Source organism: Fundulus heteroclitus, chromosome 12, assembly GCF_011125445.2.
Source record: "Fundulus heteroclitus isolate FHET01 chromosome 12, MU-UCD_Fhet_4.1, whole genome shotgun sequence".
Lineage (NCBI taxonomy): Eukaryota > Metazoa > Chordata > Actinopteri > Cyprinodontiformes > Fundulidae > Fundulus > Fundulus heteroclitus.
The window spans coordinates 15,606,616-15,632,758 of NC_046372.1; the positions used below are offsets into that span (position 1 = coordinate 15,606,616).

General features: G+C 39.5%; 1 protein-coding gene across 4 annotated transcripts; it reads left to right on the top strand.

Moving 5' to 3' along the window:
• Positions 1-2,717: 2,717 nt before the first annotated feature.
• On the top strand, positions 2,718-25,776 carry LOC105937258 (long-chain-fatty-acid--CoA ligase ACSBG2). Of its 4 annotated transcripts, none has more exons than XM_021324514.2 (15): positions 2,718-3,298; positions 8,302-8,361; positions 8,453-8,631; positions 11,610-11,893; positions 13,483-13,571; positions 14,565-14,685; positions 14,820-14,900; positions 15,087-15,236; positions 17,233-17,400; positions 17,479-17,660; positions 19,286-19,516; positions 21,900-22,117; positions 24,426-24,565; positions 24,654-24,897; positions 25,102-25,776. In XM_021324514.2, exons 2-15 carry the CDS (start codon positions 8,312-8,314, stop codon positions 25,191-25,193), a joined length of 2,229 nt encoding a protein of 742 aa, XP_021180189.2. In that variant the 5' UTR covers positions 2,718-3,298; positions 8,302-8,311; the 3' UTR covers positions 25,194-25,776. The 4 variants fall into 4 exon arrangements, with proteins under 4 accessions (XP_021180189.2, XP_021180191.2, XP_012733922.2 ...); XM_021324516.2 differs by having other exon boundaries at positions 8,456-8,631; XM_012878468.3 differs by lacking the exon at positions 2,718-3,298 and having other exon boundaries at positions 7,578-8,361; positions 8,456-8,631.
• Positions 25,777-26,143: the final 367 nt, after the last annotated feature.

The window sequence follows — 26,143 nt, forward strand, 5'->3', positions numbered from 1 at the left end:
AGCACTTTCGCAGATGCTCTCCAGAGAGAGAGAGAGAGAGAGAGAGAGAGAGGTCCTGAGGAGTCAGCTTAATGGCAAGAACATCATCCAAGCTACTTATACTGAAGAAATAAAAATATCAAGACAAGAACACAATGTACAGACCGATTTCTCCCTGAGTGTCACCCTGTGCCTGTATGCTCAGAGGAAGGTGAAACCTGAGGACCAATGAGTATTATGTTGCATTTCCATTGGCTGCGGATATTGAAAGTAGGAGCTGGGAAATGGGGTAATGCCCAGTAAAAAGCGTTCCAGTTAGCAAGTCGAAAAAGTCGGGATTCCAAAAAAAAAAAAAAAAAAAAAAGGTTATGATTTCAATATGGCGACAGACAGGAAAGCTGTTTTTTTTGTGTGTGGTACCTCTTATAAACGTCCTTTAAAGCTGTACTTTCCACTTGCAAACACCACTTTTAATCTGTTCGGATCAGAGATGCAGCCGCTACATGCAGCATTAGCTATGTTTGCATGGATAAAATTTCACGGTCAAATCGATACGTATTCAGATTAAAAAACAAAAAAAAATAATGGAATTTTACCGTTTATATGGGCACACGATAAGTTAATCCGATCATAATGTACGTTTACATGCACCTGGCTTTATTCGGAGTAGAACCACTCTGACATGCACAGTTATCAAATTTCTGTTAGAAAAAACCCCACAGAAGAAGAAGTTCTTCAGTCTTTGCTGAACAACATCGTAGTAAACGGCAATAGTGTTCGTTAGTTTTCCGAGTGCCCAGGCTGCACTTATAAATAATACATTTAAGCTCTTTTAATGTTTTGAATAGAAAGGTTGTATCGGAAACATAGACAGCTCTGCCCCCCAACATATTCCCGGCACTCAAAGCAGAAATAAGTCACGTTGACGTGGGGCACACTTGCAAACTGAGGTCTGCTTCGTTGCCACATTCAGGATAACTTGATTCTGATAAGCGTTTACAAACACGTCAATCAGATTGTCAATTGGCATAGACCATACCTCTCATTCAGAATACATTTTCATTCCGGTTGAGCTCATTCAAATCGGCCATTTATTCCGATTGTTTTTGTCTATGTAAACGTAGCTATTGATTTTAGACACACTCTTACAACTGAGTCTTGTAAAATAAACATGTTTTATTACAGCTTATTGTTATTGGTGCGAGTAGCGCCCCCAGATGTCGGCCATAAAGATTTCTCCGACTTTCCGAGGGGAAAGTCCGACTTTAGCAGCCGTTACAGTTGATTTTTCCAACCAGAAGCCGGGATTTCCGAGTTCCGACTGCAAATGGAATGCGATATTAGAGACACCATCTATGAAGCCTTTTCCCATTCCCCAGTCTAGCAAGCAGACCAGTCTTTGTTTTTTCTTTTTCTTTTTTTTTTTTTTTTATTAGTTTATTTGTCAGGGACAATGAAGCGCACATTTTTACATTCATAATTGTAATAGGCAGAGCCATAACAAAATGTGTAGATGTGTTGCATGAAAGGTTTCTAGCCTATAGGCTAATTTGCAACCCCAGTCCCCAGTCAGGCCTTTATAAAATACATTTTCCTAAAACGTAGCTCACATTGCACAATCATATATAAAATACATTATAAAAGACAACCATTAACATTTTACACAATCCTAACAACATTACACAAAACAACACCTCACATCCAACATAATCATAATGACTCAATGTTCACATATTTGATTTTCTTTCAGCCAATGTTTCACCTTTCTATTAAATGTTTTCAGGTCAGTTTCTATTTTTATTTCCGTTGGTAAATCATTCCAAAGACAGATCCCTATCACTGAGAAACTTGACTGTCCAAAAGTGGTTTTGCGCCCCTCTGCTATACAGTTGCCACCCGCTGCTCTCCTAGTGTTAACTCTCCGTGTATTTATTTTTGTCACAAAAGGACAGAGTACGGCTGGAGCTATATTGTTTGTGCATTTAAAAATCATCTTAAGAAAAGAAAACTTAATAAAACTATCAAAATCTAAAAGCTTATATTTCTGTACAATCAAACAGTAATGCCACCTAGTTGGTGTCTGATCCATAATTTTCAATGCTTGTTTCTATAGTGATAAAATAGGTTTAACTGTTGTCTGGGAGGCTTGGCCCCATATTTTTTGCAAATAGTTTTTATAAACCTTTTTAAACAACAAATTCCTTAACAGGCACTGAAATGACTGGAATTTCCTCTTGTACCTGTTTTTAAGCCAACAATGTAACATCTGTTGGCTGCAGCATGCTCTAGATGTTTTTCCATTTGCTTTTTTAGCTTCAGACTTCCTGGTCAGGCTTGCACCGATGCCGTGGATCAAGCCTCTCACTAAATATTCACCAGTTACAGCCAGAAGAGAGTCTGGGTCAGCACGGCTGTGGTGTGACTGGGTGGTGTGATCTCAGCGAGTGGGGTAACGTTGTGTCACTGCAGAAATGCGGTTAAACCTTCACCTATATTTACCCATAAAACAGTGCTCAGCACCTGCAGGGTGACCCAACACTACACAGGACTCAGGGAGGGGAAGTATTTGCCTCCAGATAAAAAAAGAAAAAATATCACGACTACCTTTTGCTGAAATATTCACATTCTGTTCTTGCTTTTATAAATTGTTTGCAACATTTTCATCTTTTAGACGTGTTATCTACTAAAAGAAGGGATTATTGCACAAGTTCAACCTTTAAATGGCTTTTACGGGCCAAAGTCTTGTCTGTTCTCCGGATCTTACAGAACTTATGCAACGCTATCAGTTCCTCTCTGACAGGCTTCATTGTGCATGTCTGATAAAAAATGTCTTCATAAACCAATTTGAGATTATAAGCATCCTGACAACACCTCACACCTACTTCATGGGATCCATAACCCCCTCCCCCCCTCCTGCTGAATGTTTGTCCCTGCCACTAAAACCAACAGTCCTCAGCTATTGTAATTAATACAAACAGGACAGGTTTTTCCACAGCTGCAGGCTGTTGAGTGCTGCAGGGTTTAAGTCTTCTTCACCTTGTCGAGACCCCGACCTTTGATCCATTTTTTGTCCGTGGATCTTTACCTGATCATTATGTCCCTAGTAAGCAGATCCTCGTCGGATTGTGCAAGTTTCCTCCGCTCTGAGACGAGGCACGAGAATCTACTTTGATTGCCTGGCTAAGGTCGCAGTAAAGGGCGCTGTCTCTCCCAGAGGTTAACAGTCGAGCACCTGCGTGGGGCAAAGGTTGAAGCAGGTCGTTCCTACACTTGAGCGCTCCTGAGAGATTGATGCCACTCAGCTGTGAGAGCGGAGAAGGTAAGACATCACCTACAAAGCTTTGCAGTTCATTTTCTTCGCTTTCTGGTGCATGAATAATAAAGGAATGACGATTGTTAGGATTTAAAATAGGAAACGTTTCTTTTGAATGTTGAAAATTGCCAGCATTGACGCATGTTTAGTTTATCCATACGATGTGACAATCGTAAATTGCTTTGTTTTCTTTGGATCTTCTTGGGTGTGATGTTCATTATTAACTCCTTTTCCACTTGACAGGCATCTTACAGTGCCTTGCAAAAGTTGTCATGCTTCTTGTACTTTTACACGATTCCACTGACATTACTTGCACAACTTTTAATGCGTTTTATTTTGATTTTATGCATCAGGATACACAAAAGAGTAACTTTCTGTGAGGTGGGTAGAAAGTAATGCATAGTTTGCCTTCAGTTTATTTATATGGCACTTTATAAGAGAGCCAGTTAACATGCAGAAATTTATAGTCAATCCAATAACAGAAAGATTTAATGTCAATTAAATACATTTTAGTTTTATCCTAGACGTGAAATAAAAAAAACAGGTAACTTCCGTTTGTTATTGTAGTTTATAACAGGTTTTCTATCTTATCAAATCCAGGCAATAGCATTGAGTGATTAATCTTGCAGCAATCACTCATCCTGAATTACCAGGAGGTGATAGAAAATTGATTGCATTGAGTAAAGTGCCTCGAGAGGGTGTGTTTTGAATTGGGGCTATATAAATTTATATATAGGGCCAATTGAATACAATAGAGTGTGAAAAGGAAAGCCTACTTTCAAGAGGAAGAAACCTCCATGAGAACCAGGCTCAGCATGAGCAGCCATCTGCCATAACCGTACGGGGGTTTGAGATTTACGGGGGGATTTGAAACAATGTAGACGTGCTGGCCCTAGCATGAACACTGTTACACAAAGAGTTATAATTAACATGAGCACTCTGGAATCTATTGGACAAATATAACCTAAACCAGCCTAATGCTGTTCCCTTGATCCCTACATGTCCAAGATGTTATAGGATAACATTGGGATCAAATGCAGCACTGACATCTAACAGGACAGACAGAAGTTCTTAATCTGAGGCTATGAAATCATTAGTGACTTTCAATAGAGCTGGTTCAGTGCTATGATGAGCTCTGAAGCCTGACTAAAACTTTTCAACCAGGTTATTATTGTGTTAATGCTCAGACACTTGACTAGCAAACAAATTTCTCAAGAGTTTTAGATAAAAAAGGAAGGTTAGATATAGCTCTGTAATCTATTAGGTTTATCTTAATCAAGAGAAGGTTTCTTAAATAAAGGATCGATTATGGTCATCTGAGAAACCTGGGATACATATCTATTTACTACGGATAGATTATTTTGAATCTAAATTGTGGCCGGTAATCAAAGGGAACACTTCCTTAAATAAAATGGTCTGGACCGGGTCTATCTACAAGTTGAAGGTTTAAGGGAAGCTAATAATTTTTGATTACTCAGAAAGCTCAACAGGACATAAAAAGTCCAAACACAGATCAGGTTCTACAGATCCTTCCAACGCTGCCTCATCTACTGAGGATGAAGTAACGATTTTCTGGAGGAAGTCAACAGTCTTGTTTTTAATAAAATCAATTTAATTTATAAAACAGTCCCATAAAGTAATTACTGCTGAGAGCTGAGGGAATGGATGGAGCTATGCCTCTGTATGTTTTCTTAATTTACAAAAAAAAAACAACTAGGATTATTCTTTTTTTATCCATCCATTGTTTATACCCATTTATCAATGTAGAGCGCCATTTTCCATCCAATTTCCTAGAGGCTCTTTAAAATATGCAGCTCAGTGCTAGACTAGGGCTGGACAATATAGAAAAAAAGCATATTGATAAAATAGTAATTATATTGATTGATATTGATAATTATCAACAAATTCAAAACATTATGTGCAGCTCTGGCCATTATATGCTGATGTTTAGAGGCCAATTTTTTAGAAAAAGAACACAAACACTGAATTCAAACTCATCCCTTTATTCAACAAACTTTTTACCAAACCTGCAAGTTTTTAAAAAAAGAAAAAAGAACACGTGCTCTCTGAACTCTTTAAAGGGGGCGGAGCTTGATGACAGAGCGTTCCTGGGACTGAGTTTGTGATTGGTTTGGAGGATGTAATGACTGTAATATTAACCTACACGGCTAGAATGCAAAAAGAAGGAAATCTTTTATTCTATCATTGATATATGTCTATCGATCAATATATATATTTATATTGAATTAGCGTCCAGCCCTATGCTAGACTCCTATGACTGGTTGCCTTCTTTTTCAATAGGGCCACATTATCTAACTCTACATGCATTGAAGTAGCAGATCTATAAACAAGAAAACAAAATTGTGAGGGAGTAGAAATTAGGTTGCTGCCCTCTGCTGTGTTGTTTCTATGTTACATGTGTCTGCTTGTTCTGAACTACTTCTAGCTGTATGTTTATGCTCAGGGTTGTTGCCATGCTGGGAGGCGAACCTTCGACCGAGCATCAAGTCCTTTAAACATCCTACAGGTTTTCTTCTCTGTTTGCTTTTACTTATTCCAACCATCTTCCTAGCAAGTCTGACCAGCTTACCTGTCCCTGCTGTAGAAATCATGAGGCTGCCACCACATGCCACCAGGTTGGAGATGGTCTATACAAGCTAATGTGTTATCTTTCCTCTTCACATAGTGGTTTGAATATAAGCTAAAACTGCGATTTCTGTCACGTCTGGCATCTACAGGTCTTGTGCCAAGCTTTAAACCAAGAATATGAGTTTTTTCAACCATGGTTCCCTGCATGGTTTAAAAAGTTTTAAAATGTTCATTAGTTTCTATATTTATTTAGTTTTGACTTCTAATTTTCAATACTATTTTAGTTTTAATTAGTGTTTAGTATTTGTTTGCTAGTTTAGTTTTTTTGTTTTTTTTGAAATGCTTAGTTTCAGTTTAGTTTTTATTAGTTTCAGTTTTAGTCTTTTATGTAATACGACTTACATACCAGGGGAAAGACTGAAGAAAATAAATACAAATACTTGTGTGTAACAAAACCCCAGAAAACAATTGCAGAGTTTGCGTAATGCGCTAAAGCAAAAAAAGCTAAATCGGCAACCCGTTAATTAGGCTTTACGTTAATGCATTGTGATAAAGACACACAAACGAACACTATGTATATTTTCTCTTAAAATTCAGTTGAATTTAAATAGTTTTGTAAACACTTATTACAGTTTCAGTTAGTTTTTGTTTTTGTTTTTTAGTTTTTGCAAGGTCTCGTTTTTATTTTCAGTTTAGTTTTTATTAGTTTCAGTTTTAGTCTTTTATGTAATACGACTTACATACCAGGGGAAAGACTAAAGAAAATAAATACAAATACTTGTGTGTGAGAAAACCCCAGAAAACAATGGCAGAGTTTGCGTAATGCGGTAAAGTGAAAAAAGCTAAATCGGCAACCCGGAAATTAGACTTTACGTTAATGCATTATGATAAAGACACACAAACGAAAACTAAGTACATTTTCTCTTAAAATGCAGTTCGTTTTAATTAGTTTTGTAAACACTTATTACAGTTTCAGTTAGTTTTTGTTTTTGTTTTTTAGTTTTTTGCAAGGTCTCGTTTTTATTTTCATTTCAGTTAACTAGAATGTTTTCACTTCCAGTTTTCGTAATTTCGTTAGTTTTAGTTAACGATAATAACCTTGGCTCCCTGTCCCAACAATCTTCCCACTTGAGTTTCATCCCCACAGCATGATGGTGCCTCCATCTTGTTCCACAGAGGCAAAGCATATCCACAACAATAGGCCGTGTCTCACCATCTTCTATCCGTACATGTTTACTTTGTCCTCTGCATGGCTTTCCTTCAACAATCCATATTTTTCTTTCCCTCCACTTCACACTTGGACTACTTTGTGGTGGTCTAACACAGAAGTCTTGGACTCTGGGCTGGTGTCCGGGAACTTATAGATGGTCCAAAAAACCTGGATCAAATGGCTGTATTACATCCTCAGTACGCGGTCAAGGCCTCCAGAGTCCTGCTAATTATTTGCTTATTTGACTCAGGTGTGTTGAAGCTGAGACACATGTCAAAGTTGCTGGACAACAGACCTCAAAGACTAGAGTTTGATACCCCTGCGTAGCACATCGAATCCAAGTAAAATACACTATGTCAGAATCAGCTTTATATGGGTATGAATATGCACACAACCATGTATGCACTTGCATACAGACATTAGGTTAGGGTTAGTGTTTTTTTGGGGTGGGGGGGTTGAACTGTGACACAACGTGAAAAAACAGGGGTAGGAATACTTTTGCAAGGCACTAAAAATGTAAATTTGCACATTTGGAGCAAAGATGTTGTTGCAAAACTTGACTTTAGTAACTCTTATGACCTTTGGTTCCAGAGAGAAATTCTCGACGTGAGTTATCTTAAAAACAAAGAGTCCGGGTGAGGGTTTGCTGTGTCGACAGATCTTAATCTGGTTTTATTGCAATATTGAGGATTTATATCTTTTACTCTTACGCTAATTGGTTGTCAAGCTTTATTTGTTATATGAAAATACATTTTGGTACATTCTTAGCGTTAATTTACATCTAAGCAGAAAGATTTACTTTCTTTCCTCTTGATCGGACTCATCACTTTCTTTCGTTTTAACCATACTCAGATGTAAGTTATTCCATTAAACCTTCCCTGGTTAGTTTGTGGAATTTGTCTGACTTGTTTTAAATCTGGGTCAAAGTTGCCCACAGCCCCAGACTGACATTATCAATGGTGCGTGGAGATGAAGCAACACATCCTGGCACATTATTCCAAGTTTCAACATGTGGGTTTCTGCTACGTTTGCTTTCCAGCAACGGCGGACGGCGACCTGTTGCAACGACTTCAGTGAATGTCAGTGTGCTATAAATGAGCACAGCGGTTCAGTTTCATAATCGTTCTCCTTATCTGCCCGGAGAGTCCTCGGCGAAAAGCATCGAAAAAGTTTTAATGCTGACTTTGTTCAACATTTTCTCTTCTTTTAGCAACTATACGATGAGCGTCGAGGAAAATCCTGTAGCTGCCGTAGATGGTACCTCTGACAGGTTAGTGCACTTCTGTGCAAAGCAAGTCCTTCTATGGAAATTTAAAGAGCTGTCTGTCCTAAATTTATTTTTATCTTCTTGGACGTCTCAGCAGCTACTCTCAGAAGGAAACGTCTAAAACAGATGGGACGGGTTCGAAGATGAACTCCGCTGTCATACCGAATGGGAAAACTGACGACCCACCCACAGCACCAAAGTGTACCCCCAAACCTCCTGCCAAACCCCCAAGGTCCTACGAGCTGGACGGAGCTGCTACAGGACCTTCAGCAGGTACCGTCTGCACTCTGAGTCTCACTTTTAAAGAAAAGACTGAATGACGTTCCAGTCACAAGTCGACATACTCTCTCGACATATTTAATTCACTGTGCGATAATCCGTGCAATAATCCTGAAAGAAGTGACTTCTGCTGCTATCACCAAGTGAATAATATGTCAATACATATGTATGTATGCATATATATACATATATATGTATATATATGTATATAACCACAACTGTTATAACTTTGGGCAATAACTAATGTGCAATAATCTGTTTAATACAATGTGCTATAACCTGTGCAACGATCCTGAAAGAGGTAACTTCTGCTGCTATCGCCAAGTGAATAATATGTCAATACATATGTATGTATGCATATATATATATATATATATATATATATATATATATGTGTGTGTGTGTGTGTGTGTGTGTGTGTGTGTGTGTGTGTGTGTGTGTGTGTGTGTGTGTGTGTGTGTGTGTGTGTGTATAACCGGGAAAGTACACATGACATCATCTGCCTACTCCGATTTCTTTTGCATTTTTATTCTTATTTTTTTTCATTTTCTTTTTGATCCACTGTATATAGGAAGATACACTGTATATAACTGATGCATCTTTTCCTACTCCTGACTATTGACTGACTATTGAGCTGATGTGACAAGTGAATTTCTCCAATGGGAGATCAATAAAGACTATCTTATCTTATATGGCCATGAATGTCACATGTATTTTGGCTATTAGTGATGCATTTGAACTGTTCTTTTTCAAGACCTCTGCTTTCAACAGGAATGAAAGACCTGTCTATCAGCCATTAGAGGCTGGTTGTCAAATAATTTCCTGCGTCTTAACACTGATAAGACAGACTTAATGGTAGTCGGACCTCAGAAACACGGCTACACTCGTCTCTAAATCGATTATGTGATAAAACGTAAGGATAAGATTAAACACTTGGGAGTGTGGTCTGACCCTGTGTTCCCTTTGGAGCCTCGTTTGAAAGAGGTGGATATGACTACCTTTTTATCGTCTTAGAAATTTTTCAAAAATTAGGCGAAGGAAGTTAGCGAGGAAACCTTTTAGAGGTTTGCAGACGGTTCTGAACTAAAACTTGAAATTTACCTCAGTGCTGTCATCCCTTCATCGGCTGCCTTGTCGTTCTCAAGCAGATTTTCCACATCCTGTTGCTCACCTACAAGGCTTTAAACAGACTGGTGCCCTCAGTTACACTAGTTTTCTGCTATAGATTGATGAGGATTTTAAGGACAGAATTTAAGCGTATTTAAAATCAGAGCTTTTAAAAAGCTTAATGTTGGTCTGTTTTACCCTTGTGTGTGTTTTTGGGATGTCGTCCTGCTGAAACATTCAGGTGTGCCTTAGTTTCAGCCATCTATCTGATTATTTAGAGTTGAATTTGAAAAACTAGGAGCTGATCTCCCTTCGTTTTTATCCCATTAACTTGCCAACGCAGCAGAACAGCAGGCCCAACAGGTTACTGCTGCCTCCATGCCTGACAATATCTTAATTGCACTCAAACTTTGCTAGTTATGCTCAGAGGCTGGGTCCATACCAGGAAACCAACCAGCTAAAATGATTTCTATCATGACTGCAGAGAAGACAAGACTAATATATTACCAGAAATATGGCAGAAACTCGATGGCTTTAAAAAGCATGCAGTTCCTCTTTCACTTAATGTGTATATTACTGGGCTTATGTAAAGATTTTTACTTTAATTTTAGTTTTTTTTTTTTTTATTAATATGACCTTCATGGCCATAGATGGCAACTTCTGAAATGTATGATCAAAAACTGAAATGGTCCCATCTAAAAGTTCTTAACTAATTATTTCAGGCATTGTTATTTGGGATTTATGAAAATGTAAATCTGCAAAGTAAACACCGTCTTTTTTATTGTCATAGATAAATCAAATAAATAAATAACTAAGCAGGGGCTTATTTAGAGAGATTTCAGCACAAAATAAAAATAATGAGGTAAACATTCTTAAATGGTGTATAAAGTTAGAGACAAGTCTAAAAATCTATTTTGGTACTATGAAAGAGAATAAACATAAATTTGCTTTGTCAGGGATTTTCCAAAACATCCTGTCGTCTTCAATCGTCACCTCTTATTACGAAGCAGAGAAGAACATTTTAATGGTCTTCCTCTTCCTTAAGTTTAAAGGTCGTTTGTTCCAATTTAGACCCTTTAACATAAAGACAGAATCAGTTTCCGGAAAAGCAGCAGGAGTCATCATCACAGTAATTTGTTCCTTAGATAGGATAGTTTTAGTGTCATCCTGCAGGGCTGTATAATATCATTTCTAGTTGCATTACAGGCATGAAATTCCAGTTAAAACACAGTAAAAAGAATAAGTATCATAAAAATTACTGTGAGGCATAAAAAAGTTATCTTAAAAATGTTATTTCAAGTGCATAGCTTTAGACAAACGTTTTGTATAAAAACCGAACAAACAGAATGATTGGTCTGAGATCAAATCTCCTGTGAATGTTATTCAGGAGGCGGAGATGCATCTGGTGAATAGCAAACTCAGACGATAACCTGTTCTGAAAACGGAGATTCTGACTCAGATGTTTAAAGAAAAGCAAAATTATAGAGTACTTAATCCAGTGCGTAATGGAAACAACAAGAGGGACATTTGAGTCTCTGTACGAAACAAATCTTAGTCTTCTGTGTTTAAGAGAAAGCCGCTCTCGAGCTGGGCTATGTCCTCAAACCAAACCTGATTGGTGGGTGTGTCGGTTCATTCCACAGCCTCCCTTTAAGGATCAGATAACAGCGCAGCCTTCTTCCCTTCTCATAGCTTTAAATCATGTTACTCTGACACAACAGGCGTGACTCACCTGCTGGGATGTTTTCTTTCCTTTTCCTCGCCTGATTCTTCTCCTGAACCTCGAGCTCGCCGTCCTTGCCTTGTCTTTTGCCAATTTGCACTAATGGCGGGTAAATCCGTCTGCACCTGTTGTCCCGATGCAGAGGAGACCAAGGCGGTGCCTCTGACGACGGCTGACTTGGCAACCACTCTGGCCCCCGCTGAGCAGCTGTGGAGCTCCAGCAGAGACCGGGCCGTCAGGCTGAGGATGGAAGGCTCGGGTCCGGGCTCGGAGACTCCTGCCACCGTTCATCAGATGTTCCTGGAGACGGTGGAGAGGTTTGGGGATCATCCGGCTTTGGTGTCCAAAAAAGATGGCCAGACGGTGACCCTGACCTGGAGGCAGTACTATGAGCAATGCTGCGCAGCGGCCAAGAGTTTCCTCAAGGTTTGTACGTCTTCAGAACGGGAGTGTTCGAGCTACAGCATGCTTAGGAAATTGTTTGCAAGTTCTGATTTTAGCCCCAAATGTATACTATTGGTATCTGTTTTCAGTCCACAATTTTACCAATCTAAGCCTTTTACTCCTCCAGAACGGCTCAGTTCACACTGAGTTCCCATTCTGCAAAAACTATTTACTCATTCGTGGTCTTTAACTTTGCATTGAGCTTGTCCATTAACACTCGTGTGTAAAGATATTGATAACGTTTGAACTTTTTTCACATTTTGCCACAAACTTCAATGCATTTTATTGGGATTTCATGTCATCAACACAAAGTAATACATAGTTATTATCTGAACGGAAAATTACACATGGTTGTGTATACGGTCCTGTTTAGTAAATACTTTGCAGACCCCCTTTTTGCTGTAATTACAGTGTAATTACAGTCTTTTGTGGTACATATCTCTCTGCCAGCTTTGCACATCTGCTGGTAGATTCATCTTTGAAAAATAGGCCAAGCTCCATCAGATTGGATGGTTAACATCAGATATCAAGTCTTGTGACAGATCCTCAGGTTAGAACGGGGCTGGACTTTGACTGGCATTTTGATGCGTGAGTGTCCTTTGTCCTAAACCTCTCCATTGTTGACCTGGATGTATGTTAAGGGTCATTGACTAAACTATTCTGCAGCCCCTAGAATGTATTTTTTCAAAATGTATTGAAATGAATTGAATTGAATTGAAAATCCTACTTGTTCATGAACGTCCTCCAACAAACCGAAGGACCTCACATAACAGCTGTATTTAAACTTGTATTACAAACGGATAGGTACAAATAAATATTTGTTTCATGGCTATTGGTTGCACAATATTTTATTTTGGGGTATCAGAGTAACGAGAATGTAAAAAACAAAAACAAATGCACTCAACCTTTTCCAGATTTTGATATGTAAAAGAAAAGAAGAAGAAAGAAAACTATGCATAATTTTCCTGACACTTCAGTTATACACTCAATGCTTCGTGTTCGTCCTCCACACAACACCCCAATGAATGACAGTAAATACACAGACGTCTGTGGCTGTACATCAAAAATTGCAACAAGTTTAAGAGGTCTAAATATCTGTTCTGTCATTTGTTTCCTGCATTACTCAAATAATAACAAAAACCTAAAATTGTAGCCTTATACTCCATATTTACTTTAAAGTGACAGTGCCATAGTTTAAATGATGTGTGCTGTACCAAAATCAGCTCAAGATGTTATTTCTGTCCATATGTTAGGTACCATTTCCATTCATTTTGACCTACATGAAAAACACATTTGTAGCTTTGCATGGGAATCTATGCAAGTTTAACATCAATGTAGAAATTACCGTCCTGCACAGCTCCCTTGAACCTCTGCCCACGGTTTAAACCCTGCTGCGACATCAGGTCGCTGGAAACCAAAACTTAGTTGCGTGAAATTTACGTCTTCTGTTACATCTCCCGTTTCACGGCCCTGAAAGTGGAGCATCTGTTAAAACCGGATGTAGGCCAAAGGTAACCGAAGCGCGGCGCTGCTGCGGTGTTATTAAGACTCACTGTTCTTTCCCTCGGTAGCTGGGCCTGGAACGTTTCCATGGAGTCGGCATCCTGGGATTCAACTCGGCCGAGTGGTTCATCTCGGACATCGGCTGCATCCTTGCAGGGTGAGCTCACACATGCGATCACATTTAATTCGAAATCTTAACTTTCAGGGACTGAAATGCTTTGACACCTTTCTGTCTATATGTTTCTGCTGATTTTAAAGTATGTTTCTGTCTTTCCTGGAACTGGTTTGGCCCGTTTCCCAAGAGCATAAAAATACAACGAGAGCATAGAAACCTCGGTATTTCCGCGGTGTGCATGAAAACACATAAAAGTAAACAGAAAGCAGAACATGAAAAAGTGTGGATGATCCAGCTGTTCGAAATCAGTTAATGCTTCAACATATCTGTTAATTTCAAAGATTTCTCTCTGGATTTACTGTCTCTGTTGTTTCTTTCTTAATATCTCAGGTATGATTGTCTCTTGGAAATTGGGTGATCCTTTGTTTGGATTGATCATTTGGCGCCGTGTTTTGTGTTCATCTGTAATTTGCTGGAATTTAAGCACTTCTACGGGTGCATTAAAACATGACGCAGCAAATAGCTTCTTGCTGAGTGGAAAAAGTACCAGAGTAGAGATTCTCTGCATGCCTCTTTTGGCTTGTTTCTAAAATTAAAGTTTTTGCCCAAGCCGGAAACACTTGCAGGTTTTCCCACATTCTTACCTGACATGCCCTAAGAGAAAACTCGCACATACCTTTTATTCCACTGAGCTGCTTTTGGTTTTCTTTTTATTCATTAAAGTTTTAACTTTTATTCTTTCAGAAAGTCCTGAAGAAGAAAATTAAATATTTATTCACGATAGTATGGTTTATACAGCTGAACTCAAAAGGGGGAAAAAAATACTTACCTGGTTGAACTTTAATAAATGTATTTAAAAAGTTACAATTTTAACAAAGACTCAAGACTTCTGCTTGGGGAAATCAAAGAGGACATAATAGATTACCCATCTATGTAAATCACAGCAGATTTTTTTCCAAATCAGCTTTAGCAGCATGAGCAGGAGGTTCTTAAAGTAACAAAAAGTGCAGTTTCATTGAGCTTTTTATGCCACAGGGGTCTGGCTGCTGGTATTTACACGACCAACTCGCCGGAGGCCTGTCATTACGTAGCCGCCAACTGTGAGGCCAACGTCCTGGTTGTGGAGGACCAGAAACAGCTCGGAAAAATCCTGAAGGTCGGGAGGTTTTCTCACAGCTTCCACACCCTGGAGTGTTGTTTTCATACAGCTGAAAAAAATCAATGAGTAACTACCGAAACACTGAATAATCTGTCCTCACATGTCCTTGTTTCGCCCATGTCTTCCTGCAGGTTAAAGACCAGTTACCTCATCTGAAAGCTATTGTTCAGTATAAAGGCGAGCTGCAGCAGAAAGCACCGTTCCTCTACACGGTACGTTGATGAATCCAACATGATGATCAAGCAGATACATCACATGCACTTTAGGACATATTTTCTGTGACATCATGGGCTGTTTAGCTGGGGAATTATTGCCTTTTTGAGGTGACTGAACTTGAAAACAACACCCCAGCAGCTTTTGCTTCGCTGACTTTTAATCCAACTTGTTTACTTCTGCAGTGGGACGAGTTTATGAAGGCTGGAGAGGACGTGCCTAATGAGCAGCTGCAGACTGTGATCGGCAGTCTAAGGGCCAACGAGTGCTGCACCCTCATCTACACGTCGGGAACCACTGGAAATCCCAAAGGCGTCATGCTGAGCCATGACAATGTAAGCTAGCTCACCAGCATCAACAAAAAAGGACTGCATTTAAAAAAGCAGGGTTTCCAGTTCTATATTATTTATTATTATTATTATTATTATTATTATTATTATTATTATCTATCTATCTATCTATCTATCTATCTATCTATCTATCTATCTATCTATCTATCTATCTATCTCTTTTTATATTACTTAATTGCTTACTGAATTACTTAATTACTTACTTAATTACTTAATTACTTACTTAATTACTTACGTAATTACTTACAGAGAACCAAGCCAAGTTCAGAGCCAAACTCTGAACCCTGTTGTACTCCACAAGTAAACCAGGAATTTGAAGATTCATTGTTTACATGGGAAGACTGGAATCTGTTGGACAAATGCGCTTTAAACCAGCCTAGTGCTTTTCCCTTAATCCCCACAGCACCTTCCAGCCTTTCAAAGATAATATTCAATTCAATTAAATTTTATTTATATAGCGCCAATTCATATAACATTTCATCTCAAGGCACTTTACAAAGTCAAATTCAATCAGATTATATAAATGTATTATCACAGTTGATCACAATATATAATATATTGTGATCAACTGTATCAAATGCAGCGCTGAGGTCTAACAGGACAATTACAGAGATTATAGTCAATTATCTGAGGCCATGAGAATATCATTAGTGATTATTTCAGGGCTATGATGAGCTCTGAAGCCTGACTGAAGCTCTTAAAACAGGTCATTACTTTGTAAATACTCCCACAGCAAAACCTTTGTTCCACAAAGACATGAATTGCATGGACGTTAATGCACTTTTTTGAAAAATCTGAAAAAAGCTGCGGACAGATGCTTTGATGCATCAAGTTAATTCCTTCATCTGCTCTTTAGTTTAGACAATGTGCAATAACAACAGCAATAAAAGATACTTTGCACCAGATTTAGCTTAAGCTAGTTTCCATCTATAGTCCCTGAGCAGGTGAGTTAATTATACAACACGTAGTGTTAAAGAACACGGAGTACACTTTTGTTCCTTTATGCATTTTATGCATTATGAGCCTCAGGAAAAAAAATAGAGTTCATCAAAACCAGAAATACTTTTAAATTGTGTTTTGCAACAAAGCTAATTGGGTTCTCAACCTGAGCTGAGAATGATCACCAATGGAGCTGAATGTAGAGTTTTAAACATGATGTTCAAAACACTTTTATTTGTTATTGGCCTGACGCCTTGCTCCTGACTAAAGCAGCTCATTCTAGGTTTGAGCTAAGAAAGAAACAGTTTATCCGGGCTAGGAATGGGTTTCTTGGGGATAGAAACACACAGAACTTAAAAACCATCGCTGCTCCTGACAAACTCAATAACGCTCTGCTGTTTTCCATGCATAAATATACATACACTTTTTGCACATTTCTCAAAATCACCCTACTCACTTATTTAATCATTTGGATATGCTATAACTTTAAAGTGTTTTTTTTTTTCTGGTGTTGTAAATTTGCTCTTTGCTGCTGGTACCACTGATTTCACCCCACTGTGGGACAATAAAGGATCTTTCTATTCTAGTTTCAGTCATCCAGGAAAAACCTGTTCAGTGAGTCTTTACAGCTGGAATTAGGTGTTTGGTTTACATTACTGTACATTAATGCAATGCATCTTCCTTTTGGTCGTGTCACAAAGGCCTTGTGGTTTCATCAGAGGACAATTGCAAAGCTAAAATGTCATTATGAGTCTCATACTCAACAGCCGGATCTTTAATTAAACCTACTGGGGGCACACATTAAAAGCAGACTAGCTAATTGCATCCATCCATTTATAAACACGTCTGTCTTTTGGTGATAATGTGGGATTCAGTACAGAAAGGTTGCCAATTAAATCCAATAAACCTATTTTGCCGTAATAGGCAGGTTTACAACGGATAAATGATTAGGAGTAACAAACATTCCCCACATGATTATTTATGAATCAGTTTTTCACGTATGTTACCGCTAAAGATTCAATCTCCTCCATTCCCCTGTTAGATCACATGGACGGCCCGTACCGTGTCCAAGATTATAAACCCAAACTGCGGCGAGGAGGTGCTTGTCAGCTACCTGCCGCTCAGCCACGTTGCTGCGCAGATGATTGACGTTTGGTGTTGCATGAGTCTCGCAGGGACCACCCATTTTGCACAGCCGGACGCCCTGAAGGTAACAATACGCTGCTTTAAATGTCAGTGTGCTGCTTTTAGGTTTTTGTATTATCGCCATTCTTCTCCCTCTATTCAGGGATCTTTGGCGAACACACTAAGAGAAACCCGTCCGACCGGCTTCCTGGGTGTTCCTCGAGTGTGGGAGAAGATGCAGGAGAGGATGAAAGCTGTCGGTGCCAAGGCTTCCCCGCTGAGGAGAAGAGTGGCAGACTGGGCCAAGTCCATTGGCCTCGAATACGGCTACAGCGCCATGAATGGGTGAGTGAACTTCAAAGGATGATCCGTGTGGGGGGGAAAGCCATTTTTATCACGTGTGGGCATGTAAAGCTACACTCCTGTGGTGTATTTTTTCCCTCACCAAGAAATGCACAGTTCTGAAATAAAGTGAAGTTACTCCAAGAGAGCGTCAGCGGTTCACCCAGGAAGTCAGAATTCACCTGACTCCGCCAGATGGATTTGCTCCGCATATCCATCTGGAAACCTTCCGTTGAAGTAATTTTGGGAAGGGGCGAAAATACTGGTTAGCTGATTGGCCTATGTTGATGATAGACGGGCCAAATGAACCAATCAGATCAACGAAGCATATGACGTACTAACAGCGACGACGAAAACACAACCACAAGCTCTTGCCGAAACCAGTCGAGAGAAGAAAACATCTTTTCCTCTGAGAAAAGCCTCCAGAGCAGTGTTTTGCTCTTCTTTCAGTGAAGAAATACTCTGTAATTCCGATAAAACTTGCTCGATAGCCACGCTAACGCTACTTTCATCGGCTGAAGCCGCCATGTTCTTTAGACTGAACTGTCGCGCTTCTCGTTGCGTCACACCTCAACCCGCCTCAAAGCCAACGCTGATTGGACGTTCGTTTGGTGAACGGCTCCAAATTTTCTTTAACGGAAAGTAGCCAGACTGATCTGCGAGTGAAACCTTGAAAGCTCGCGAGATCAGGATGGTCTCACGAGGCTAGGCTAGGTCAGAATAGCATCTAAAGTGAAAGCATGATTTAACAACACGAAACAACAGGCAAAGGAAAATGCACCCAAGGAAGAGTTTCAAGGTGAAAACAGATCCTGGCAGAAATAAGAAGTCTTTTTTGTAAAATATGATTGGGGAATGATATGAAAATGTGCAAAATTCTTTTGGAAAGATGCTATCCGTTACATTTCAGGAAAAGAGCATCATGGTCAAACGCGGCATTTGACACGTGGTAGTGTGTTGGTCTTCTTCCAGACCTGAACAACTTGCTGTAATTAACCGAAGCATGAATTTAGCTTTTTACTGGAAGATCCTGAACGAGAACGCCCGGCAATCAGTTTTATGACCCTAAACTCAGACTTACTGGTGTCATGCAGGACGGTGATACGAAGTGCACCAGCAGAATCACCTCTGAATGGCTCACAAAAACATTTAAAATGGTGAAGGTTTATGGGTGGCCTGCACAAAGTCCAGATCTAAATCTGAATGAGACTGATGGCGATTGTTCAGGTTGGCTTAGATAACGTCTTTCTAGTAATAAAAGTACATGTACTTTTTTAATAGAAAAAAGGATGCAGCCGTTCAGAAATCCATCCAAACAGTGTTATTGAAAACATGAACAAAGTGAAAAAAGCAAGTAAAATGCTAATAAAAAAAATCAAATCTGTTACCTTGTGCCTTTTGTGTATTCATTAGAGGAATTATGGAGAAGGAAGTTTATGTTTTGTTTAAATAACACAACAAACAGAATCATTGACCACGATCAGCAGATCTAAGCTTCATTTGATCGAGTTTACGCAAAGTTCTGGCTGGTAGCATTCAGCACACACCGTCACAAACTCACCCAGTTTAGTGGTTAAGACAACGTAGCGGCGTATGAAACCATCCGTGTGTGACGTCTTGTGCCGCAGGGAGAACGTTGTGCCGTGGGGCTTCATGCTGTCCAACAGTCTGGTCTTTAAGAAGGTCCGGGCTGCCCTGGGCTTGGACCGCTGCAAGCTGTGCTGCACAGGAGCCGCTCCCATCACCAAAGAAACTCTGGAGTACTTCATGAGCCTGAACATCCCGGTGAAGGAGCTCTACGGCATGAGCGAGAGCTCCGGTCCGCACACCATCTCCATCAACGAGTATCGCATTGGAAGGTCAGCACCGAAGCGTCATTGGACTTGTAGCCTATAAATTTTACTTGGAAATTTTATGTTTACACACGCTTACAACGAGTGTTGTTTCCTTTAACGATGCATTTGAACAGGCTCTTTAAAAATAAACTAGAATTTGTTACTCTAATCCACAGAGGATCAAAATTATACATCCTATTACAAATATGGACACACACTCCCTCCCCTCTAATAGCTGATTAAATGTCCCTTAACCAGAGGTACCTTAGCTTTTCAAAAGCTTAATGTCAACCTGTTTTGTCCATTCAACAGATGCTTTTGACGTACGTTTAGGATCCTTTTACTGTTAAAACATCCAGTTGTGTCACATTTTCAACCATTTTAACCCCAAACTGTGACGGTCAGATGAAAGAAAATTGGTTAGGATGAGCAGCTGAACTGGAAACAGCTGGAAGAGCAGAGTCACTGTCCGCAAGGGACGGAACGAGACAGCGACACATTTCCTGCTTCCAGTTCAAACTCTTTAAGCGTGACTAAAGTTTACCTTTAAAGGCATACTATGCAACATTGTTCAGTTAATTAATGTGTTCCATACCGTTTTGGATGATTAAATGAGTCATTTCAGGTCGAACAAAGGTTTTCTCGGCCGCCCTGGTGGTCTGTGGGGAAAATACCGTACTTGCAATTGCAGGAGCCCTCGGCCCGCACCCACAGGCTCAGTAGTCTCGTGTGCATCCCGAGAGTCGGTCTTGCTTTACGGCGAGAACTGCTACACGCCCCCAGTGAAAGGCATGCTCATTGCTAGCGCAGTGGCGATATTTGTGCAGTTATCATGCCGGCACCAGCGGGAAAACAGCGAAAGCGCTGTCTGCTAAGCTCAAAATAACCGCGCCTCGCTTTTGACGGAGAAACCAGGAGAACAGCTGAGCATCTTTATGACAGTGCACTTTTACTTTCGCCCTCTGGGGGGAGCCTCGCTGGAAAATCAACCCCGGTTGCATAGTATACCTTCAAAGCCTGACAAGATTACACAAACGGCCAGGCATGTCATGCTAACATCATAGCATAGCATCAGACTCTGATTTTCTGCCAGCAGTACTGGTGCATTAAACAATGAGTAATTAAAGGGGAGGATTAGCTGCACTCACCAGCTAAAACCTGGGAACAGACCGAGATGTTCCAGCACGACAATGATCCTAAACCCAACAAACCTGGTTTTGGAGTGGATCAAACCAGCTAACATTGAGCTTCTGGGATGGGACCAATCCCTATTAAAAGTTTGTGGACCATAGCTAAAAGCCATGTCTCTGCCCGGAACCCTACCTGTTTAAGTAAACACTACCAAATCGCATAATCTGCCAGAAATATGCGAGAAGCACACTGATTGCTGCAAAAATCATGATGTTTCTCTCCAAGCTTCTTTCTAATATTGGTAGGGATGTAGGTAAATATTGGAGCCAGTATGTGAAATTTTTTAGACATCTCCCAATGCACAGAGATTTGTGCAACTAGTTATAAAATGGTTATAATATGTATCAAATTAGATTGCTGTATGATCATTTCACCCTAAAAAAAAAAACAGTTCAAACGCATCTTTATAAGATAAAAAGTAATACAATGAATTCTTAAGGTAAGTGTAACGAAACCTTTCTCTCATAATAATAGTCTTGATATAAATGCGAGGATATTTGTCTGTAAAATAAGACGTTAAAGATGCTGGAGCTGCAGAAAGCAGTTTACGGGGAAAAAGTAGATAACTCTCGGACACTGAGAACTCAGAGGTTGAAGTGCTTTGATTGGACAAAATGGACTGAATTATGAAAATGGGTCAGCCTAGTCACTTCCAGAATACGGTGAGACATTCTCTACCAACGTCACAATGACGAACACTGTCTATCCATTTCTCTTTAGATGTAGGAAAAATATGTTGCAAATCAGAAACAGGATGCTCCAGTTGATCATCTGTGTTTCAGTTTTTCAGCTCACGGCTGCTTGGGAAGCACGTTGATGAAATCATATTTCATGCTGACCAACAAACTGTTTTCTGCAGCACCTTTATAATCGAGTGCCTAAAGCTCCAGCTTACGGTTGTCTGCTATGTGTTGCAACAACCACAGTTCATCCTGTAAGTTACGAAGAATTTTATACCTAAAATGCAAATGATCAGATGCAGTGGACACAACAACAAAACCCAAACCAAACTGTTTTAAAAGAAAATCTGTGAACCTGAAAAAAGATTATGATGATATTAAAATATCACAAACAATTTCAGCTGCTTGAATGATAAGTATAAAGAGGGATTAGTCGGGGCCATAAAAACCAAAGCATCAACACAATGGACCACAAACTAAAACACTGAAGTTCAACCGAAGGAGCGTGTTAGCTGATCTCTGGTCTGCCTTTGCAGCTGTGGGAAGGTGATACCGGGCTGCAAGACGAAGCTGGAGAACCCGGACGAGGACGGGAACGGAGAGATCTGTTTCTGGGGTCGGCACGTCTTCATGGGCTACTTGAACATGCCCGACAAAACGGCCGAGTCTCTGGACGAGAGCGGCTGGCTGCACTCCGGAGATCTGGGAAAACACGACGAGGACGACTTCCTGTACATCACAGGGAGGATAAAAGGTACGAGGTCACTCTTTATCTGGGAATAAAGAGGAGAACTTCGTGATAGCTTTGGCTGAAAGAAGTGATTTTTGAAAGGTAATTCGATAATGGTCTTTTTTGGGTACATTTGAAAAAATTACACATTTAGAAATTTTAAATACATGCACAAATATTATATTTTCTTTGCAAATATTTAAGCTTTAACCACTACCACTCCGACAGTGGAACACCAGACTGCAGCCTTTATGCTGAAAAGGCTCATTTCGCCTCCTAAAATGTGCAAAGACTCATAAAATCCGGTTGTTCCTCAGGGATGTTTCCTTGGACCTGTTCTTTTCCACATTCTATAAATACCAGTATATTTTTATTATACAGTTGTAAACCAAATTTTGAAATTGATGACACTACTCAATAATTTTTTTTTTTTCATTTGCCCAATCAAAATCTACAGTTGTCGTTTAATATCATTCAACAGGACCATCGTGAATTACCTGTAAACTGTTTAAACCACCCTTTCACATTGTCATTATAGGTATAATTTATCATTTATTGTTCAAAGTTACTGTAAAGTGGCTAAAGAAATGGATTTGACTTTCAGTGTCACAGATTGTGGACTGCTAGACTAAAACTCTCGTCTGTGAAGGACAGAAAACCCAACTTTTTCACTTGCAAATAGACTTTGGGTTGCAAAAAATGCATTGGGAGGAAATACTTTAAAAGGAGACAATGAGGACACTTTCATAGAAGTTTTACCAGAAAGATTAAGATCAGCAGGGTCCAAACTTTTTGCCATGAGGGCTCAAATCATCAAGAAAGTTCAGGCAGTCCACAAAAATAGCTTTATCGTTATTTCACTGTAAAAATAAACTAAAGTCAAAATATTTTATTGTAACTTTACGCAGAGAAGTGGTCCGTAAGTCTTTGCGGATCCATTGCATGCCACAATAAAACTTTCTTGGGAGGGCTGTACGTGAGAAACTATTTGTTTAAAAAGTACCTTAAGTACAATGAGGTCATTGTTAACAACAATGTTATCTGTTATCTGACACATTCTTCATTACAGAATTTGATCTTAATCCTCCGATGTTAACGAAATGCGTCCTCACAGCACAAACACGAGACGTAGAGGCTTTCGTATGCTGCCCCCACACCCAGTATTTCACTCATGTTGGTTTGATGTGTTCTACATTCACTAACCGTACACATTTATTATAACTATTACATTTTTCATGTAGATTTTAGTTTAACTGTATTTATTTCAGTGATTTTTCAATTTGTTTATTTTGAAATAATTTTTTATAATTTTGTTGTTTGTATATGTCTCCTTGTTTTCCAAAGCAACAACTGCGTTTCCTCAGTCCTTCATATCCAGCCTTCTCTAACTCAATATTTCTGCTCTGTTTGTTGTGTGTGTGTTTATTGCCTTGTGTTTTTATCTCATCTAAACACCTTTGCGTTGCCCTTGATGTGCAAGAAGTGCTCTGATAAAGAAAAATCTACAAGCTTTATTGAAAGCAGAGATCTGAAAATAAAAACATGTGTGTGCATGTGTGTGTGTGTAATATGTGAAATGCATGATTTAATTTGGCAAAAAACAAAAATACATAATTTCCTTCACACTTTACTGGAACCATTCTTTTGCTTAACCAGGATAATTAATTGAGTTTTCTTTTATTAATCACTGTTGCCACAACGTTTGGGTTATAATTATTCATTCGGGGCCACAATTTTGGGAAAAGATTGGTCACACATGTTATAACCAGGGCCGGATTATCCATAAGGGTCAGTGGGCCAGTGCCCAGGGGCACCAACTATGGGGGGGCACCACATGACACATGCTTTAAAAACATATTATTCATAAATTGTTATATTATTTACTTGAAATTGTTGAAAGACCGTGCATTATTCGTTTTGTGAACACTGATGTCACAATAATAATAAATGATAAATAAATCGAGATTTGTTTGATTTCAACATTTTAAAATGAGATATTTGAATATTGCTCACTGCTCAGATGCCTACATGTAGTTGTGTAAGTTAGTAAATAGTAAATTACATTACAGAAATCCCCTTGATTATGTTTGATGTTTTTGACCAGAGGACAGCACGGGTAAGGGGGGGGGGCTTTGAGGTATAGTGCCCAGGGGCACCACATTGTCTTAATACGGGCCTGGTTATAACATTTGGACATTTATTCCATCTCCACTATTTTATTCCTCAGTAGCAACAAGGAGTTTATGCAGAACATTCAGTGTTTTGTCATAAACAGGAAGTAGCCTATAACTACGGATGAATACGGGGGTTAAAACCAATTCTGTTTGTGCAGAGCTGATCATCACTGCCGGCGGCGAGAACATCCCTCCTGTGCCAATCGAGGACGCCGTGAAGAGCGAGGTGCCCATCATCAGCAACGCCATGCTGATCGGAGACAAGCAAAAGTTCCTCTCCATGCTGCTCACGCTCAAAGTAACAATCTTTTTCCATCTCTTCAAGCCTCCGAAAGGCAGCTGCTGCACAAAGAAACCGATCACGACTTATGTTGTTGTGTCCACAGTGTGTGATGGACGACGACGGCGACCCCACGGACGACCTGAGCCCCGAAGCTTTGGACTTCTGTCGGCAGCACGGCGTCCGGGCCACCAAGGTGTCAGAGATCATAGCCAACAAGGAGCCGGCCATCTACAAAGCCATCCAGGAAGGCGTGGAGCGAGTCAACGCCACATCCACGTCCAACGCTCAGAAGGTCCAGAAGTGGGTCATACTGGACCGAGATTTCACCGTCGGCGGCGGAGAACTAGGTCAGATTTTACAATTGTTTTTCTCTCGACTTTTATTGGCGGTGGAACCTTATCGCTGAAGATTTTATGATTGTAGCCTGTACAGTTCTCAATCTGTATTCCTGGAAAAAAATAAATAAATCTCTGACCAGAACCTGCATCACTACTGTTCAACCGGCTGTTCTTTACCTCTTTTTTTTCTTTTCTTTCTTGTTGTTTGTACAGGACCCACCCTGAAACTGAGGAGGCCCATTGTTGTGAAAATGTACCAGGAAAGAATCGACGAAATGTACGCAGCGGCTCCAGAGAGGCAGTGAACTGTCGCCTAAGCTCCAGAGAGGCAGATTTATGTCGCCTAAGCCTTCATAAACCTGTCTGCTGTATCATATTTATGCTAATATTCCCCCGGTCTCTGTACAGAAACATATTCTGTGCTTTAAACCGTTGAAGCAGAGCCAAGCCTTGCCACGTGGGAGATAAATACAAGTGAGACTGGCGTCAGGTATTTTTTTTTTTTTTAGGAAAGCAAACTTTTTATAGTGTTCAACGGATGTTGAATAAGAACATTCCCACTTTGACTGTTAACCTGGTTAATCATTAGTGATGTTTTTACTTCTCATCTCGTGTTATCTGTTTAAACTCTGACCACCTTGTTTCTCCACATTGTGCAAAATTCTGGGCAAACCGGAGGTGAAAATGGTTCATAATGTGAATATAATGTTTTAAAAGCAATATAACTGTCTGTATTTATCCAATCCACCCAGCTGCAAATTTGAAATCCGACATGAGTTTGTACAGTTTAACTCCTTCTGAAGATATATATTTATTTTGTGACACATTTTCTGTAAATTGTCAATAAAAGTGAATGATTTTGAGCGAATCAAACAGACTGAACAATAACAGTTTAAACTTTTTATTGTACAGTTTATGCAACATGGTTCAGGGGTACGGAGAGCCAGTGTAATACATATATAGTAAAATATATTGAATTATAAAATTAAAAAATATATATTATAAAATGTATTAAATGAATGTGAAATCTATTATCTAAAATTGACCATTATTATTGATTAAAACCATATTATTCCACATGCCATGCGTAATTTATGGTCATCGAATGGACCCTGACTGTTAATCTGCACAACGAGCTGGTGTGATCTAAACTGACAGAAGCAGTGGCATCCATACAAGACAGAAATAGACAAATTATCTGTGGCATCATTGCATTTGTAAAGAAAAGTTATTTTTTTTTTTTTATAAAAAATAC

What these genes read in the sequence shown, in the direction of transcription:
- LOC105937258 (XM_012878467.3), top strand. Translation starts at nt 8,186, where the DNA reads ATGAGCACAGCGGTTCAGTTTCATAATCGTTCTCCTTATCTGCCCGGA. An exon ending in AAGCACCGTTCCTCTACACG is followed by an intron (nt 14,901 to 15,086) that starts GTACGTTGATGA and finishes TTACTTCTGCAG; the next exon opens with TGGGACGAGTTTATGAAGGC. An exon ending in TCATGCTGAGCCATGACAAT is followed by an intron (nt 15,237 to 17,232) that starts GTAAGCTAGCTC and finishes TTCCCCTGTTAG; the next exon opens with ATCACATGGACGGCCCGTAC.